This window comes from Sinohyriopsis cumingii, unplaced genomic scaffold, assembly GCF_028554795.1.
Source record: "Sinohyriopsis cumingii isolate HCF-2022 unplaced genomic scaffold, ASM2855479v2 utg000229l, whole genome shotgun sequence".
In the NCBI taxonomy this organism is placed as follows: Eukaryota; Metazoa; Mollusca; class Bivalvia; order Unionida; family Unionidae; genus Sinohyriopsis; species Sinohyriopsis cumingii.
The window spans coordinates 8657824-8675751 of NW_028315879.1; the positions used below are offsets into that span (position 1 = coordinate 8657824).

At 35.2% G+C, this 17928-nt stretch overlaps 1 protein-coding gene across 4 annotated transcripts in view; it reads left to right on the top strand.

Moving 5' to 3' along the window:
* LOC149774526 (uncharacterized) overlaps positions 1 to 16276 on the top strand; it is a 42516-nt gene extending 26240 nt beyond the window's left edge. For all 4 annotated transcript variants that reach the window (XM_089945225.1, XM_089945226.1, XM_089945224.1 and 1 more), the window contains 3 exons: positions 11711 to 11878; positions 14777 to 14920; positions 15384 to 16276. In XM_089945225.1, the coding sequence (XP_089801351.1) occupies positions 11711 to 11878; positions 14777 to 14920; positions 15384 to 16201 (1130 nt within the window). In that variant the 3' untranslated portion in view covers positions 16202 to 16276. The remainder of the gene's footprint in view (positions 1 to 11710; positions 11879 to 14776; positions 14921 to 15383) is intronic.
* The last annotated feature ends 1652 nt before the right edge of the window (positions 16277 to 17928 follow it).

Consider the following 17928-nt stretch of genomic DNA (forward strand, 5'->3'; position numbering starts at 1 on the left):
TTTTGTTCACAATACGACATTGTCATGTCATACATTGTTATCACTGTCCGACCGTTCAGACGATTGTCCAGTTAACCTTCATTTATTAATCTTCTACCTATCCATGTTGGTGTCCTAAGTGGTTAAAGTGTCTGTATCGAATGCTAGAGGTTGCGGGTTCGAATCACGACCGAGTCATAAAAAGACTTATAAAAATTGTACTGGCAGCTGCCTCACTTGGCGCTCAGCATTAAGAGGTTAGCGTTTGGACTGTCGGTCTGGTGTAAGGGTAATGTGACTGGGTGGGACATGATGTTACATGTCTACGGCAATATGCTTATGTTATTAATGATTATCGTATATGGCAATATTTTGATGATACTAATGCTCTTAGTATACGGCAATATGTTCATGCCACCCATGCTTTTACTATACGCAATATGTTCATGTTATCAATGATTGTCGTATCCGGTGATATGTTTGTGCTATTAATGCTTTTGGTATATGGCAATATGTTTATGCTATCAATGCTTTTCGTATACGGCAATATCTATCTGCAATAAATGTTTTCAGTATATGGCAATATGTTCATGCTATCAATGATTTTCGTATACTTTGAATAAATTTATGTATCAATGCTTTTTAATAACCATGCTACATATATAATTACCATTGAATATCTCATTAGTTTCGATCAATGTTTACAATTCTCTGTCTATTTTGCTGTTACCCCTACAATGACCAAGTGGTTGGAGCTTCCGCCTCAGATGCGGGAGGTCGTGGGTTCGAACCCGGGCCGAATCATACTAAAGACTTATAAAAATGGTACTAACAGCTGCCTCGCTTGGTGCTCAGCATTAAGAGGTTAGTGTTAGGCCTGCTGTCAGGATAATGTGACTGGGTGGGACATCATGCTACATGTCTGCGGCATGATGCCCCAGTGCTAGACATCACTATGAACTGCCACACTGCAGACATCGTAGCGATTTGACTGAAATATTGTTACAGCTACGTTAAAAATCAAAATCACACACACACACACACACACACACACACACACACACACTATTTTGCTTGGTTACGTCAGTCACAGTATTAAAGTGTGGATTACGGTTAATGAGGACAACGAAAAAAAGAACAACGATCTTAAGCTTGCTGCTCAGTTATCCATATCTCTTGTTCTGATTTCGTGAAATAACCAAGATGAAATCTGCCAATAAAAATGTTTATATGGAATAAACAATGAGTCACAATTTAAGAGTCATTTTATAGCATGCTTCCAGCTGTTAACTAATACACTTACAATACCAAATTTCGCTGAATTGCCACATCACAAGGATCTAGCCACATCTAAGATTTGGCTCTAGTGTTTCGCACAGGTGCGTACTAACGGTGGCAGTAGCGGTGGTGGTGGAGGGGCGGGGGGGGGGGGGAGGGGAATACACATGGTGGTTACCCATGCGGCAGAAGTCTTGGGCGCGCCCAAACGCCTGGCACCAGATGGTCACAAGAAGTAATTGCTTTTTTTAAGGCTAAATGGAATACTTGCACTGTCACCGATGATAATGATTGGTGTAGCAAAATGTAACCATTTCTCTGTTTGCAGGCTGATATATCAGACTGTAGGTACGTATATAGTACAATATACACTCTTATTTAAGATCATAAAGATGGTGCGGCGATGGCGATAATAACGTGGTACATAGTACACCAGCAAAGCCTCTTTTTGCAAACAACATCATCTGCCTAGTCTTTTGATTATATCAATAAAGTAGCTGTCGTGTGATACCAAAAGGAATATGCTTGTTAAGGAAGTTCATCATTACATGAAGTTCTAGGTGGGTAAGGTAGATAATAAATGATACGGAAAAGCCAGATTTGTTTAGAAAAATAAAAACTATTGTCTAACAGACCTAATGGGGAAAATTGAAACATTGGGAAAGTTTGATTGTCGAAAAACCAGCTATTTGACATGCAGCAAATGGTTATTTAGGTACTAGGACAAAATGGTAGGGACAAAATGGAATGGACAAAATGTTAAGTGGACATAATGGTATTGGACAAATTGGTATGGATAAAATGGTGCGGACAAAATGGTACGGATAAAATGGTATGGGACAAAATGGTACTAGGATTAATTGGTATATACAAAATGGTATGGTTAAAATGTTGCAGACAAAATGGTATGGGACAAAACAGGATAAAATGGTACATATGCTAATGAAAATAATAATTACCTAAAATCATAATAAAATTTAATTTTTTTTACACATATTAGAATATTCACGCATCCATAAACTAACTGAAAAAGATACCAATACAAATGATTTTTTTTATTAAATTCGTGTAACTTCGGAAACGTTAATTGTATTTTATTTTAAAAAAATAAAGTGAAACTGCAAATAACTTATGTCGAATCTTTCAAAATGCAACGATACCAAATAGTATTTCAATGCAATTTTAATGACTGTTTTTCTTTTACCTACCCTTAATTTTTGGTGTCCCGTCGTTTGCGCGCATGTCAAAAACGCGCCGACAATATATTGCAGCAATTGTGACATTTGCGATTAGCGGAAAAGTGACACACTAGAAAGCCTGGTAAGACTTACGAGACCTGTGTATATTGCGTATATTTGGTGACGGTCTGCCGTGCAAAACTTTCACAACTCGTACGAGTTACATTTTCCGAACTGCGCGAGTTGAACCTGAAATATCGCCAATCTGGTGTCAGACAGTATTGTACGGCATATAGAGTTTATCGATCAAAGTATCAAAGTGAACTGCGCGCTAACGTCTGGGGTGCCTTAATTTTTGTAGTTTGAATCTTAAGCTGAAAACAGTTGCATATCATTTTAAGAGGACTTTATTGTCACAATGAATTGCTGAGTGTTGCAGTTGCAGCCGCTCATCTACTTCCAAAACGAGCAGCCTTGTCACGAGATGTACGAAGGCATCGTCAAATGGCTGGACCGAATGCTCAATAAGACATTATGGTTTTCTCAGACACAGAGCAACCACCCATTCATCCGTGTCAGCCTAGGTAACATGATCATTTTTGCAGCCGACGATGATCTGGATTTCCTTTCGAGATGCCAAAATTGGTTTGCCGATGGCACATTTCGAGTCAGCCCGAGTGGATACGATCAACTCTACACGATACATGGCTTTTTCAATGGAGAAGTTTTTCCTGCAGTGTATGCCTTGGAAGTGTGACATATTTTAGTTATTTTGTTCTATTTCTAAATTATATTGTATAGTAGTCAGAGGTTTTGTACTTGTCTTTTGTCATGTAGCTTTGTAGTTTGCGCTTTAATTTTCTTGAATTGCTTTTTCATTTTAAAATTTTTTTGTACAGGTGATTATTATAAATCATCCATGGTCAGTTCACAATATCAGCCTATTAATGTTATTTAGTAAAAACTTGTCTGTTTTTTACATTTCGTATTAATAAAATTGTAGTCGTACCATTTTGTCTGTACAATTTAATCCTAGTACCATTTTGTCCCAAACCATTTTGTCCGTACCATTTTGTCGGCACCATTTTATCCATATCAATTTGTCCAGTACCATTATGTCCACTTAACATTTTGTCCATACCATTTTGTCCGCTACCATTTTGTCCGGCCACCGTTATTTACGTTGCTTTTGTAAGTTAGTTTTCTGATCTCAGATTTTTTCTGATTAGTCGAGACGTACGTATCCCCCTTTTAAACCGTGACTCAAACAATGTAGTATTGACTGTTAAGGTTGGGAACAAACCTGTTAACATGAACTAGAGTTGGTTTCATTTCGGAAGTTGTGTAAAACTGTTCTTCCTGAATAGTTATTTAGCTTTAATGTGCAGATAAAGGATGTGTTCCATGTGCTTTAGTCTTCGTGTTCCTTAGAAAAACCTTAAACCCCAAACTGAAATATTGCTTACACTTGTCTGAAGGAATGGAGCCACATACAATTCAGGCTAATTTGGTGGAGATTGAAGGCCGAATCATCTTGGTCATATTAATTCCTTTGTTTTAGGTAACAAATGCCATTTGGTGATCTAGCATTAGACGCAGATTCCGATTTCCTAAATGACCTTCTACCACGGCTGTCAAACATAGCATTCATACTCAGCTCCAAGAAAATGATACGGTCACCAAGGTGGCAGAACTGATCGTCATAACGATTCCAGTTTGAATTCTTGTCATAGTTTGATTGCAATCTTCATGTAATTATGAAGAGTAGTTTAGTTCTTATTTGTTTCCTTCTAGCGTTGAACACTGACCGACTCCAAACAAGTAATTCATTGGTTTATGGAATATTTAATTTTGAGAATTTTGGAACAAAACTTTATTTTGTTCAAGGAGCCTACTTCAATATAAAGCCTGTAAACTGAGTCATGAGACGGATACAAAGTCGTCGTGAGGTCATTATATTAGCAACACCATATCTGGACTTTCAGTTTGTCTTAAATTGTAGATGTTATTGCAAGTGGGCACTTACTTATTCAGACAGAAAGAAATAGAGCAAATATTCACTTTGTCTGGAAGAAAATATCTATATGCGAAGGAGCTACAATGTTTGCCGTAGTTAGCATCAAAAGTAACTTGGAAGGATTCGATGTTGCTGCTGAGAGCTGCTGGTTGTCTGCATATTGGTTTTGACATTAACCGTATCTGTCTGTTGAGTTCTTATTTCATGGATTGTGTTACGGACTTTGTGACCGCTGTAATAGGTCGTTGAATGGCTGGGTACACCTGTATAAATGAAGTTCAAGTCTCCGGATTGGGTATAGTCGAAGCAGGATCTTGGCGGGCATGGAGTACTCGTCGCCTTGGTTTCTTTTTTTAGTGTTCTCTACACCGAAGGAAGCCTTTAAAGGGGTGGGAAGCTGCATACAAATTGACATTGGTAGAATACTATCTGATAGCATTTTGTAGGAAATTAACTACTGATATTAAACTATTATAGTACATTTACATATTATATAATCGTTATAAGAAGGAATTTTTTTTTTTATAACAGACAACTAAATATACAATAATAGTCATGTAAACCAGAAGTGCAAAACTGGAATGAATAGATCAACGTATTCAACTGGCAAACTGATAAATACACCTCCAAGTTTGTAGAGACAGTCCAGGGCTGAAATGATTGGAGCTGGTTGATAATTAGGTTGTCCTGAGGACAAATTTTAACAATGTTATCACTTTATTATTAAGTGACACTACTAACAGTACTGCTATTTTTAAGATATTATTTATGAAATATTACAATGTATTATGATACCTATTGCAACTGAAACCTGTCTATAATGAAAACAGAATGAATACCCTGGTCGGGGTCATTGCAGATTGGTGCGGAAGCCTCTAACGCAACATAGCATAGAATCGTTACCTCAAGGAATGAGACAAGTTCACTGTTTAGCTGTGCGGAACCCTCAACATAGATGACCGTTACCTCAATAAAAAGAGATAAATGGCCACTATAGGACTGCGCAGAATAGTCTGCCATCAAAGTTGAAACTGGTGTAAATTCTACATGAACAATATACATGTTCGTACTTGGTAGACCAAATCCTAACTCATAGATAAATGGTGATTAGGTTTAAATCATAAAATTATACTTTGGTGCATGAGTACAGAAAACAGTGAGAGACGTTGCATGAAAATATTGTCCTGCAAAGTCAATTATCTGGTTCCAGGTTTATATAGATACAAAAAGGACTGCAAGATATGATGTTCGTAAACCAAAAATATAATTAAGAATAAATCCAATTACACTATAGCAGGATGTACTTAACTGATATATCCTACCAAAAGTCACTTGAACTATTCACATTGCTAGAGCAGGTCAAGTGTTGGATGTGGGGGTTTTGGTCCTAAATTTAAAAAAGGTCCGACATTCCTCAAGTGGGCTTCAAAACAAAAGTCTACGTGTCTGTTTACTCAGAGTGTGCGTAATACCAATACACGTGCGCAATAAGAAAACGATGGTGAAATTTCAACTGACAAGTGACTGTACATGTGTGTGTACAGATTTTGGGGTGTTTTTTAGTCTCGGGGCATCCAGTACTGATTCAATACTAAAATTAATCTTAAGCTTAGATGCATTAAAACATATACGGATCGAACTGAGTTTGAACAATTGGAAATCAGCGATATACAGACTCTTGTAAACATTCATATGTATTTCTCCAATTGAATAGCTGCTCATGGTTTGATGAATCTTGTGAAACCATTAAGGCCTTTTGATGTATGTTTAACATGGCAGCTGATACTTGGGTCCGGGATCTGGGACATTTAAGAACTCCCCAATAAACATCCTTGCGTAAGCATATCATATGTAGTTTGCAACAAAGTTTCATTTGTTGATATGCTAGACCATACCAAACACAATCGATGCTACACGCCGAAAATAAGCCATCACAACTAAAAAAGAAACAATGAACAAGTCATCGAGGTCTGAACCAAATCTGCATAACAAATAAAAATATTTGTTAATTGATATTTGTGACGTACTAACATTTTAAAATGAGACCAGCCACGTGTTCTACCAACGCATCCACCACAATATTATATACCGATCAGAAGTATACATATTGTCACGTGAATATTAGGAATGCGAATTTATTAGAATAAGATCAAAGGCCAGACGTCAAACATATGTATTAGAAAAAACTACTATAATTCAACTCCTGTCTGACATACCATTCAATCTTAATATAAACTACATAGACTAAATTAAAACCGATTACAATATCATTGAAAATGTAGATGTCTCCATCTTAGAACAAAATGTTGGGATCGAGTCAGGTTAAACACGTGCTTGTCAGGAAACCCCTTATTTCATACATTCTTTGTCTGGAAACATCTTATTTTATATATTCTTTGCTAGGAAATACCTTATTTTACATATATTTTGCCATGATATATCTTATTTTACACATTCTTTACCAGGACGCACATTACTTTACACATTATGTGTCAAGAAAAGTATTATTTTACACAGTCTATGCCAGGAAATATCTTATTTTACACATTCTTTGCCATGAAACATCTTATTTTACACATTCTTTGTGAGGAAACGTCTTATTTTACACGTACTGAGATGATCAGTATTCGGACAGTAAAATAAGGTTTTCCTTTTCAGATGAAAGTTTAATGATCATTTGAACAAAGAGTTATTTAGAGAATAGGATACGTGTAATTTCCGATTGAAATAACGTCTTGCATAAAGTGAGTATAACAGATTGAAGAGACAAGATTATTCAAATAACAGCTAGCAGAAAGTTTGCCGTGTAAGCAACAGGCTACAGAAAGTACCCTATTCAAATAACAGCTTGCAGAAAGTTCTGTGTATGCAATAAGTTACAGAAAGTACCCTATTCAAATAAATAACAGCTTGCAGAAAGTTCTGTGTATGCAATAGGTTACAGAAAGTACCCTATTCAAATAAATAACAGCTTGCAGAAAGTTCTGTGTATGCAATAAGTTACAGAAAGTACCCTATTCAAATAAATAACAGCTTGCAGAAAGTTCTGTGTATGCAATAGGTTACAGAAAGTACCCTATTCAAATAACAGCTTGCAGAAAGTTCTGTGTATGCAATAAGTTACAGAAAGTACTCTATTCAAATAACAGCTTGCAGAAAGTTCTGTGTATGCAATAGGTTACAGAAAGTACTCTATTCAAATAACAGCTTGCAGAAAGTTCTGTGTATGCAATAGGTTACAGAAAGTACCCTATTCAAATAACAGCTTGCAGAAAGTTTGCCGTGTAAGCAACAGGCTACAGAAAGTACCCTATTCAAATAACAGTTTGCAGAAAGTTCTGTGTATGCAATAAGTTACAGAAAGTACCCTATTCAAATAACAGCTTGCAGAAAGTTCTGTGTATGCAATAAGTTACAGAAAGTACTCTATTCAAATAACAGCTTGCAGAAAGTTTGCCGTGTAAGCAACAGGCTACAGAAAGTACCCTATTCAAATAACAGCTTGCAGAAAGTTCTGTGTATGCAATAAGTTACAGAAAGTACTCTATTCAAATAACAGCTTGCAGAAAGTTCTGTGTATGCAATAAGTTACAGAAAGTACCCTATTCAAATAACAGCTTGCAGAAAGTTCTGTGTATGCAATAAGTTACAGAAAGTACTCTATTCAAATAACAGCTTGCAGAAAGTTCTGTGTATGCAATAGGTTACAGAAAGTACCCTATTCAAATAACAGCTTGCAGAAAGTTTGCCGTGTAAGCAACAGGCTACAGAAAGTACCCTATTCAAATAAATAACAGCTTGCAGAAAGTTCTGTGTATGCAATAGGTTACAGAAAGTACCCTATTCAAATAACAGCTTGCAGAAAGTTCTGTGTATGCAATAAGTTACAGAAAGTACCCTATTCAAATAACAGCTTGCAGAAAGTTCTGTGTATGCAATAGGTTACAGAAAGTACCCTATTCAAATTACAGCTTGCAGAAAGTTCTCTGTGTAAGCAATATGCTACTGTGTAAGCAATATGCTACAGAAAGTACCCTATTCAAATAACAGCTTGCAGAAAGTTCTGTGTAAGCAATAGGTAACAGAAAGTACCCTATCCAAATAAGACCGCTCCGGTGGCCTAGTTGTTAGAGCGTCCGCCCCGGATGCGGGAGGTCGTGGGTTCGAACCCCGGCCGAGTCATACCAAAGACTTACAAGAATGGTACTAACAGCTACCTCGCTAGGCGCTCAGCATTATTAGTTAGTGTTAGGACTGGTCGGCCTGGTGTCAGAATAATGTGACTGGGTGGGACATCATGCTACATGTTTGCCCCAGTGCTCGACATCACTTTAAACTGCCACACTGCAGACATCGTAGCGATATGACTGGAAAATTGTTAAAGCTACGTTAAAAATCCAAATTACACACACACTATTCAAATAACCGCTTGCAAAAAGTTCTCTGTGTAAGCAATAGGTTACAGAAAGTCCCCTATTGAAATAACAGCTTGCAGAAATTATTTTATTCTAATAACAGGCTGCAGAAAGTGCCCACTTGAACAGCAGGTCGCATACAAAAACTCTATTTAAGAAAGAGGTTGCGGAAACTGCCATATTACAAAAATAGTTGTCAGAAAATTATTCTGATAATTTTTTTACAGAAAATGTACGATTAAAGTATATCGACAATACATTATTCAAATAACAGGAGACAGATAATGTCCTACCCGATTTTGAAGTACCGTACATTACAATAATTTCGCTAATATTTTTTCTCAAAGTTAATAGATACGGTTTGATTGCGGCAGACCATTTTCGCATTATCCATTAAAGTTTTTACTATCTTTTTTAAAAATAATATTAAGAGTTAAAAATATTATTTTTGCAAACTCTGTTTCAGCGCTACATCCACACAAAAACTATATGCTCTGAAAAATTGTATGTTTACGGTATTCATTTTCTTCTCAGAGCAGGTTTATACAGAACAAAGTCATTACGCACCAGGGATAAGTCTATAATGTAGGACATGAATTCTATTTTTAAAGAGATAACACACAATAGGTGATTCATATATTATGCAGCCTGCTATGGTTCTGACATGTTTGTTATGAACTGTCATCTTTATCGTTCTTGATTACGTCGAATCCACGATGTAGATGAAAATTATACCTGTCATACAATGATACAGAAATTAATTTCCTCCTTTTAAAGCCATTCCCTGTTCAACGTTTGTCAATCAAACTTGCGATGAAACAATAAAATAATTATTCGTACAGTACACGTGCATTTCTTTTCTCTCTCTCTGTTTTCATTTCCCTGTCGATATTAGTTATCTCTGAAAGGTACCCACTCTAAGACCCGGTGGCATGGGTATTATTAGAGAATGAAGACCTCGTTATGATGTGTTAAACTTGACAATATTTTCAGGACTCGCTGGTAATCGGGTTGATTAGAGTTAGCTGTTTTAAGTTGCAGTTTGCTATGCTCATAACTTTGTTTATTCACAAACATTTTGAAGAATGCAATTATGACCGAAAGTCTTCTAACCATAATGATCTTACACGCGTCTAAAAAGAAACTGCCCCCCCCCCCCCGCTCCTTAGTGTGCCATTGTAGAAACTTTTTCGCTGTCTTGGAATTAATGTATCATTGGATTTCTAGCTGAATTTGGCTTACATTGTTGCAATATTTCATGAACAAACATAATTTGATTATAATATCTGGGACATGGATGCATACCAACATTATGTAATATGATGTAGCTGTGTCTACTTTGCCAAATTTGGAGTTATTTTTATCCTTTATCGAGAACATGACAGCGGAGCGTGAATTGCTGTTTTATAGCCAACGCCAAAACGGTGGGAACAATAAAAACCTGACTGAGTCATAACATCGAAATGATGCAAACAGTCAATGCCTGACTGAGTCAGAACATCTAAATGGTACAAACAACCAATGCTTGACTATATCATAACATCGAAATAGTACGAAAAATCAATGCCTGTCTGAGTAATACAGTCGGAATGCATACATGTAAACGGCATACATTCGTAGCTGTTCAGACTTTATATTTCAGATACATGATAGACATTAAATATAAATAAACCTCTCTTACGTTTAGGTATGCTGCCAAAATACAATGATATGAGAGAGAGAGAGAGAGAGAGAGAGAGAGAGAGAGAGAGAGAGTATGATTGAATTTATTATCTGAAGTGACTTATTCGTCTCGAACAGAGAAAAAATAATCATCCTCAGACTGACTTCTTTCAAACCAGAAGGACTTTATTTCCGTGTTGGGTAAGGTACACTGAACTTCGCTTTCAAATTCTTAGGGGTGTCGATAAGTGAACTTTCATGATATATCCCAAATTATTCATTTTCTTCCGTTTCGATTTGCCAAACAATGCTTTGAACCAAAAGAAAATGTCATTATATATATATATATATATATATATATATATATATATATATATATATATATATATATATATATATAAACAAACATAAATGTCAAAATCATTGAAGGGGGTAAAGGTCTTCTTAAGGGTTGGATAACTCTAGTCGCGTGATTTGTCTCAAGATGGTTTTAGACAAGACCGGACGATTACTGGTTCCTGATTAATTCGTACGGTTTTGTGATTAACTGGATCATGAAGAAATGTAATTAGACAGGAACCTGGATCATGAGCATAAGCTAATTAAATTGCGATTATCAACAAAGGCGAGAGACTGTCAAAAAAAACAATAAAAAACACGAAACTTAACTACCATTTGAAAATTAATGAGCAAATTACGATCATGGTAAGATATAAAACTACTTTGTTTTGACGCTGAGCGTATATTTCGTGCAAATACGGATACATCAAGAACCCCCCGACACAAATATTTAGCATATTTTGGTGTGTTACTAATCTCTTCATACACTAAGTAAGAAAAAGAAGGAAAACAAAACAAGTTTTGTAAAATCTAACAAATAATTTAATTATCAAAGTTACAAATGAAAATGTTAGAGGATCCTGCAGTATTATGAAGCAAATCCAAAACAATCCTGAATAAGTTACATTAAAGTCCAAAATAATGAAAAGTTCCGATAAAAAATTAAATAGTGATGTATGTATGATATGGTATGTAAGAAGGATATGCCTGTTAACTTCTCAAAAGTTTCAAATAGGTCCTACATTGGTAAAGATGAAACGATTATCACAAAATACACATCTGTTCAAATGATTATTTGTATTTAGAAGTTAACGTGGATACTCATTTTTATTTTTTTCCAGGTGTTCAATTCAAGGAAGCCACGTGGTACTTGTGGGTCGTTGGTGCATGCGCAGGGGCGTTGTTTATCATGCTACTGTTATTAGTTGCCATTCCGTACTTGATGTGGCGTCACCGTGTTATACTGATAATGAAGGTTGTGCACTACTTCCAACCTTACGAGGATGATGGTAAGGAAAATGTTTTGTAAAATTTAAACACATTTCGATGGTGTACAATTATGTAATAATATTCGGTTTCTTTGGCTGCTTCTCAAACGGAATATCCTCAGTATATACCCTGTAATGCTTGACATAAAAAGCGTCTTGACGACGGGTTCACTCCGCCAATAAGAAAAGATAAAATAAAACTAAGTTCAAAATATAGGGGGAAGGTTTTAAGCAAGCTAGGTCATAACGCTATGAAACGTTGACAAGAAACGATAAGTTTAATATCAAAAGTGAGCTAAGTCCTTTGAGCTAATCCCAAGCAGTTTTCAAGTATTTTCAAAGATCATTGACCGCAAAGGAAATTCTTGATACCAAGGGTCAATTTATAAACAAAACTGGCAGCGTAATTCCGTATAATTTCTACTACCAAAGATCAAACTCAAACTTGACCTATCTCTTACTACGCAACGTTTGGTTTCATTTAGTATTAAACAAACGGGTGTAATAAACTTCTGCAATGTGTTACGGTCTTCAAAAGTATGTGTCGTATATTGCCGCATATTTAAATGACATCACTAGTAAATGTACTAAACGTAATCAACCGTCAATCTAAAACGTGTCACCCGTATGTAAACAATTCCAGCCCCCGCCCCCCCAGCCCACATAATGCTTTTACCCTAAATCCAAATGTCTTGGTCAAATTCATCTCCATACTAAAGTTCTTTTATTCCAATTAATTTTGAACATGTTATGCGCAGACGTTAAGAAAGTTTTGAGTTTTACGATTTACGGGACAACTTAAATTAAATATTTCAGGTTGAAATTTGAAATTTGATTATAGTGAATACTATCTGTAATTATATTATTTACGGTTAATCGTTCTTACATTTATAGTTGTTATTACATTTACTTTGATTATTATTATTGCGGTTTTTTGATGTTATTACATTTACAGTTAATTCTTATTAGCGTTACAGTTAGTTATTGGTAGTTTTACGGTTAGCTGTTATTAGCTTTACATGTAGTTTTTATTAGCTTTACAATTAGTTATTGGTAGTTATACGGTTAGTTGTTATTAGCTTTACAGGTAGTTTTTATTACCTTTACAGTTGTTATTAGCTTTACTGTTAATTGTTAATAGATTTGCGGTTTCAGGAAGAATTACATTGATGGTGGACTTGAATTATTACATTTACTAACGATGCTGCTACGTCTATGTTTGCTTGTTTGTTACATTAAGGATGTATTACATTTACGACAGTTATAGTTAAGGGATTTTATTGCTGTAATCTGAACCAGTTTAAACAGTCAGTTATTAAACTCGCCTGGACTCTTCTTACGCCAAATGCAAAATATATTGTTTGCTCTTCTATGACTAACACACACTAATATCTCGCGCAAAGCGCGAGGCAGTGCTTAATCGTATGCATGGGGCATGCCGCGTTTTGTATCAAAGAGATTACAAATGCAAACATCATAGTATTCTGTCCAATCCAAAAATACCTTCTTACCTTTTTCATGTTGTTTTAAAATCTATGAATGTCATACGACCTATCAATTAATTATTTTTGTTTGATATTGCCACCCAATCCCTACTCCTAAGCCATCTCTATTTGAGAAGAAGTTATGCTGCTACACCATGAGAAGAAAGAATAAATCTAATGATTGAAAGTGAATTATGATATCGGTGTTATATCATATTACTTTGTTTTACAAGATATAGCAGCGCAAAATCTCGATATGTGTGTACGATTTTCAAAAGCAACGACATAAAAGTAATTAACGGGTTGAATTACGTTATTATGCGCTTGAAATTTAATACTGAACGAAAGCAACGTTAGTTTGAATTATATTATCCTTTCTGTCTTTAGCATTTACGATCTCGTTCATTCACAACATGGCAGATCCCAATCACAGGGTTCTCTGCATAACTTCGCTCTTTGCACGAGAGGCATTGCTAGCGCTACTGATCATGGGCCCTTGTGATGCTCATAATTGTCATCTTCATTGAAAAGTGTTACCTACCTTTTGCGAATTGCACGCTTTAACAAGAGTTCATTTCATAATTGAATACAGTCTTTAATTTGTTTCTGACTTAAGATAAATTAATTTTATATTAAACTTGGTTCATTTACAAAACTTTTGAGCCGTGCATATTACAATGCAGTATATAACATATAACACGTTTAAGTGATTCTTGTCCTGGAAGCTGTAAAAGCTATATCTACAATTCTGTTTCGATATCTATGTCCACGTCAGTAATTTGTGGTCAACTGGTCAACATTAAATCATCACTAAGCGTTATTTTATACTTGAGTAAAGAGTCACAATAAGCGTGATAAGTAAGAAAATATTTTGTTCGCTCCTGGTGTATGAAACTAATTTTTTGAGTAATTAGTAAGACGCCATTTATTTACTCGCTTAATATTAGTTATATATAGTTCATTTATACTGGCTATATATTGGCAAGAACTTTTTCGACTTAAAATCGTTAAGCATTTACAAACAACTCTTGAATGTGTAAATAACTATTTTACATCTTTCATGAGTTTCAACAGTGTCAGTATCTGGATGAAATAGATTACTATTACTACTACTACTACTACTCATATTACCACTACTACTACTACTAGTATTATTACCACTACTACTACTACTACTATTCATATTACTACTACTACTACTATTACCACTACTACTACTACTATTACCACTAGTACTACTACTACTACTACTATTACTACTACTACTACTCATATTACTATTACTACTACTACTACTATTTCTCATACACAACAACTACTTCTACTACTACCACACCTATTACTAATAAAGCTATTACTACTAATTACTACTGTAACGACAACAACTACTACTAATGCTACTACTACAAATACTATTACGGGTTAATTTTTTCAGATAACAAAAGATGGGACGCTTTCATCTCTTATAAGTCTCACGAGATTGACGAAGCTTTCGTAGTGAGGACCCTTTATCCCAAACTGGAGAAGGAGCTGGGTTTCAAACTATGTCTGCATTTTCGTGATTTTATTCCGGGAGAATGTGAGTAATCAATAAACAGAATTAGTAAGAGTGTGCATGTTTTCAAGTTGTGTAGCTTTTAACTGAATTTGTTGCTGTAGTCGTAATTAATAAAAATGACAAAAATTGAGTTCCTATTTTAAGCCATTGCTAGTAGGAAGTATTATTTTGGTGGCATAGTACTATTTAAGTCCATGTTGCCAGGTAGCGGTTGATATCCTACTCTTTTACTATGGTTTATTTTTGTTTATGTTCAACGCAGTATTCTTCACGATTGTAAATTTACGCTTAGAACTTGGAATATGTTTAAATTGTAATTAAAACAGCAGGTAATGTAACGACGGTCGTCAGGACGATGATAATGCCGACGATGATAATGACACTAATAATTATACTTTTTATCGTGATGATGATTATCGTGATACGCCGTCGAAACTTTATTATTATTTTTATTTTTATTATTATTATTATTATTATTTTCCAGCCATTGTGAACAATATCATCAACGCAGTAGAGAATAGCCGAAGGACGATAATCGTCCTATCCCCGCGCTACGTGGAAAGCGAGTTCACTCAGTTCGAATACCAAAAGGCGCAACATGAGATGCTGAAAAAGAAACACAGGATAATTCCCGTGCTATTGGACGACATCTCTCATATTAAGGGCAAAATGGACAAAAGTCTTGAGTCTATTATTGACACAGTAACCTATATCGAATGGCCTGGAGAAGAGAATGCAAAGAAAGCAGACAAATTTTGGAAAAGAGTGGAACTTTCTTTACCGAAAAAGAAAGACTCGACAGTTGGAAATATGGAGCAACAAAATGAAAAACCAAAGAAGAAAACGAATATTAAGAGAAGTTTCTTTGCTCTCAAATTAAAAAAGAAAGAGAAGGAAAACGTGACAGGTGAAGATGTTAAACATGATAAAGAAAATGACAAGAAAGCAAATGAAAGGATAGAACCGATTGAAATGGATTTAACTGAAAAGGTGATATTAGAAAAAGAACTAATAGAGATGGCCAGACGAGAACGCGAGATGCATAAGGATGAAGATTTATTCGAGGAAACTAACTTGGATAATGAGTTTCAAGAATTTAGGATACAGGATGAAACTGGTCAAGATAATATGGAAGTAAATATGATTGACCAGGAAACATGTGTATTGAATATAGATGATTTCGATCAGAGAGTAGGAAAGGAAGTAAACGAAAATCTCGCAAACGGGACACTTTTCAAATCAAACGTTGATAACCAGAGACTTCGGCAATATATAGATCTCCTGGAAGGTGCGGACGTTTGATTGGTCACAATGCATCAGATAGTGCATACTTGTAAATCCATATAAATTCATAAAATTATTTATGTACACTCTTTACTAACGTTGTTTTTTTCTTCTTCCGTTCATCTGGATAGATCAAGGTTCTTGCAGCCTACTGTTTCAAGATCTCTAACGATGTTGATCTTATCATGATCTGGTTGGAATCACTAGATAATTGATTGATACATGCCATCATCGAAATTAACGGCTTCGCGTCGTCTTTTTCTTTTTCTTTTCTTGACATATCGTTAAATCGTGTTATAATTTTTAACTGAGAAATATGGCAAACGGTGAAGGTGTGATAAGGTGTGGTGGAGATTCATCACGATTCTTGTCGGGGCTTTTCTTTCAGAATACTGAATCCTTTTGTATTGTGTTCACTACAATATCATATCTGTCTATCTACTGCTGTCATTTCATTTTACTGATTTATCTCTACCTCCAGTCTTTGTTCATTCATTCACCTTTCTGTCTTGTCAGTTATTTTAGTTAAGGGTTGCAGGTTAAACTTTCCTGATCCATATCTATTTTAAGTTACAGTTAAGCTTAGAATCGCTCTCTGTAAAGTTCAGATGTTGGAGGCGTGGTTGAATTTCTATGCAGCATAATTTTGCACATCCCCAATTGTCTTTTATAATAAGAACACAAGGAATACAAATAAAGCAAGCTACAATTTGACTTATAAAACACGCACACACACACACACACATATATAAAGACAGACACACATGCATTTATATATCGATAGACAGATAACGAATAACAGGTGAGAAAATAGCTGATAATAAGTATGTACAAAAGGCTGACACTAAACATTCAACTTAACTAAGGAATCAGACACACAAAGAAACACCTATATAGCAAACATACTAACAAAATAAATGCTTGCATACAGATATACATGAATGCGTACACATATTAATAACTGAATGAATTAATGAATGAAGTAGAAATTGATAATTCTGAAAACAATGAATCAGGCCTACGCACGAATAATGGTCTACACTACCATTCATATTCACATTCCCAATAATTCATTTATGAAAAAAAAAAACAACAGAATTTAACAAAGTGGTGAAATTTCTTTCACCTCCCTTTTCCCACATCCATTACCTAATATTGAGCTTAATTAAGTTTCCTCATTTTAGTTCGTGAGACAAACGTTGAGGTAAAGGGGACTAATACTACATCAAATATTACGATTACGGGAACACTCAGTTTTAAAATCATATTGCAACAGAAAAGTCAGTTTACACACATCTGAGTACACGTATGCAAATGAAATGGTAGCATTAGAGGAGGAGAAAATGCGACAGACAAGAGATGAAGCAGCACCAGCAGTAACATTTTTCAGTAGCAGCAGCAGCAGCAGTAGTAGTAGTAGTAGTAGTAGTAGTATTGGTGGTCATATAAATGATAAAAAATAAGCAGGATCAATACATGTTTTTTTAAATAAATATTCCTGACTTGATTAAAATCTGTAGTTGTAAAATACAGTTGTAAAATTGAATATTCAGAAGCAATTACCAGCAATCGATGAACATCACATCTAATATACAACATTACGCGATGACATTTTTCAACCATTTAATGTTATTTCTTTGTTTGCTTATGTCTTATATCCCAAACAAATATACTGACGTTCTTATTGAACGACCAGTTAACTGTATCCTGCAGTTTCCGTGTGTTTTATGTTCTTAAAATCTGAG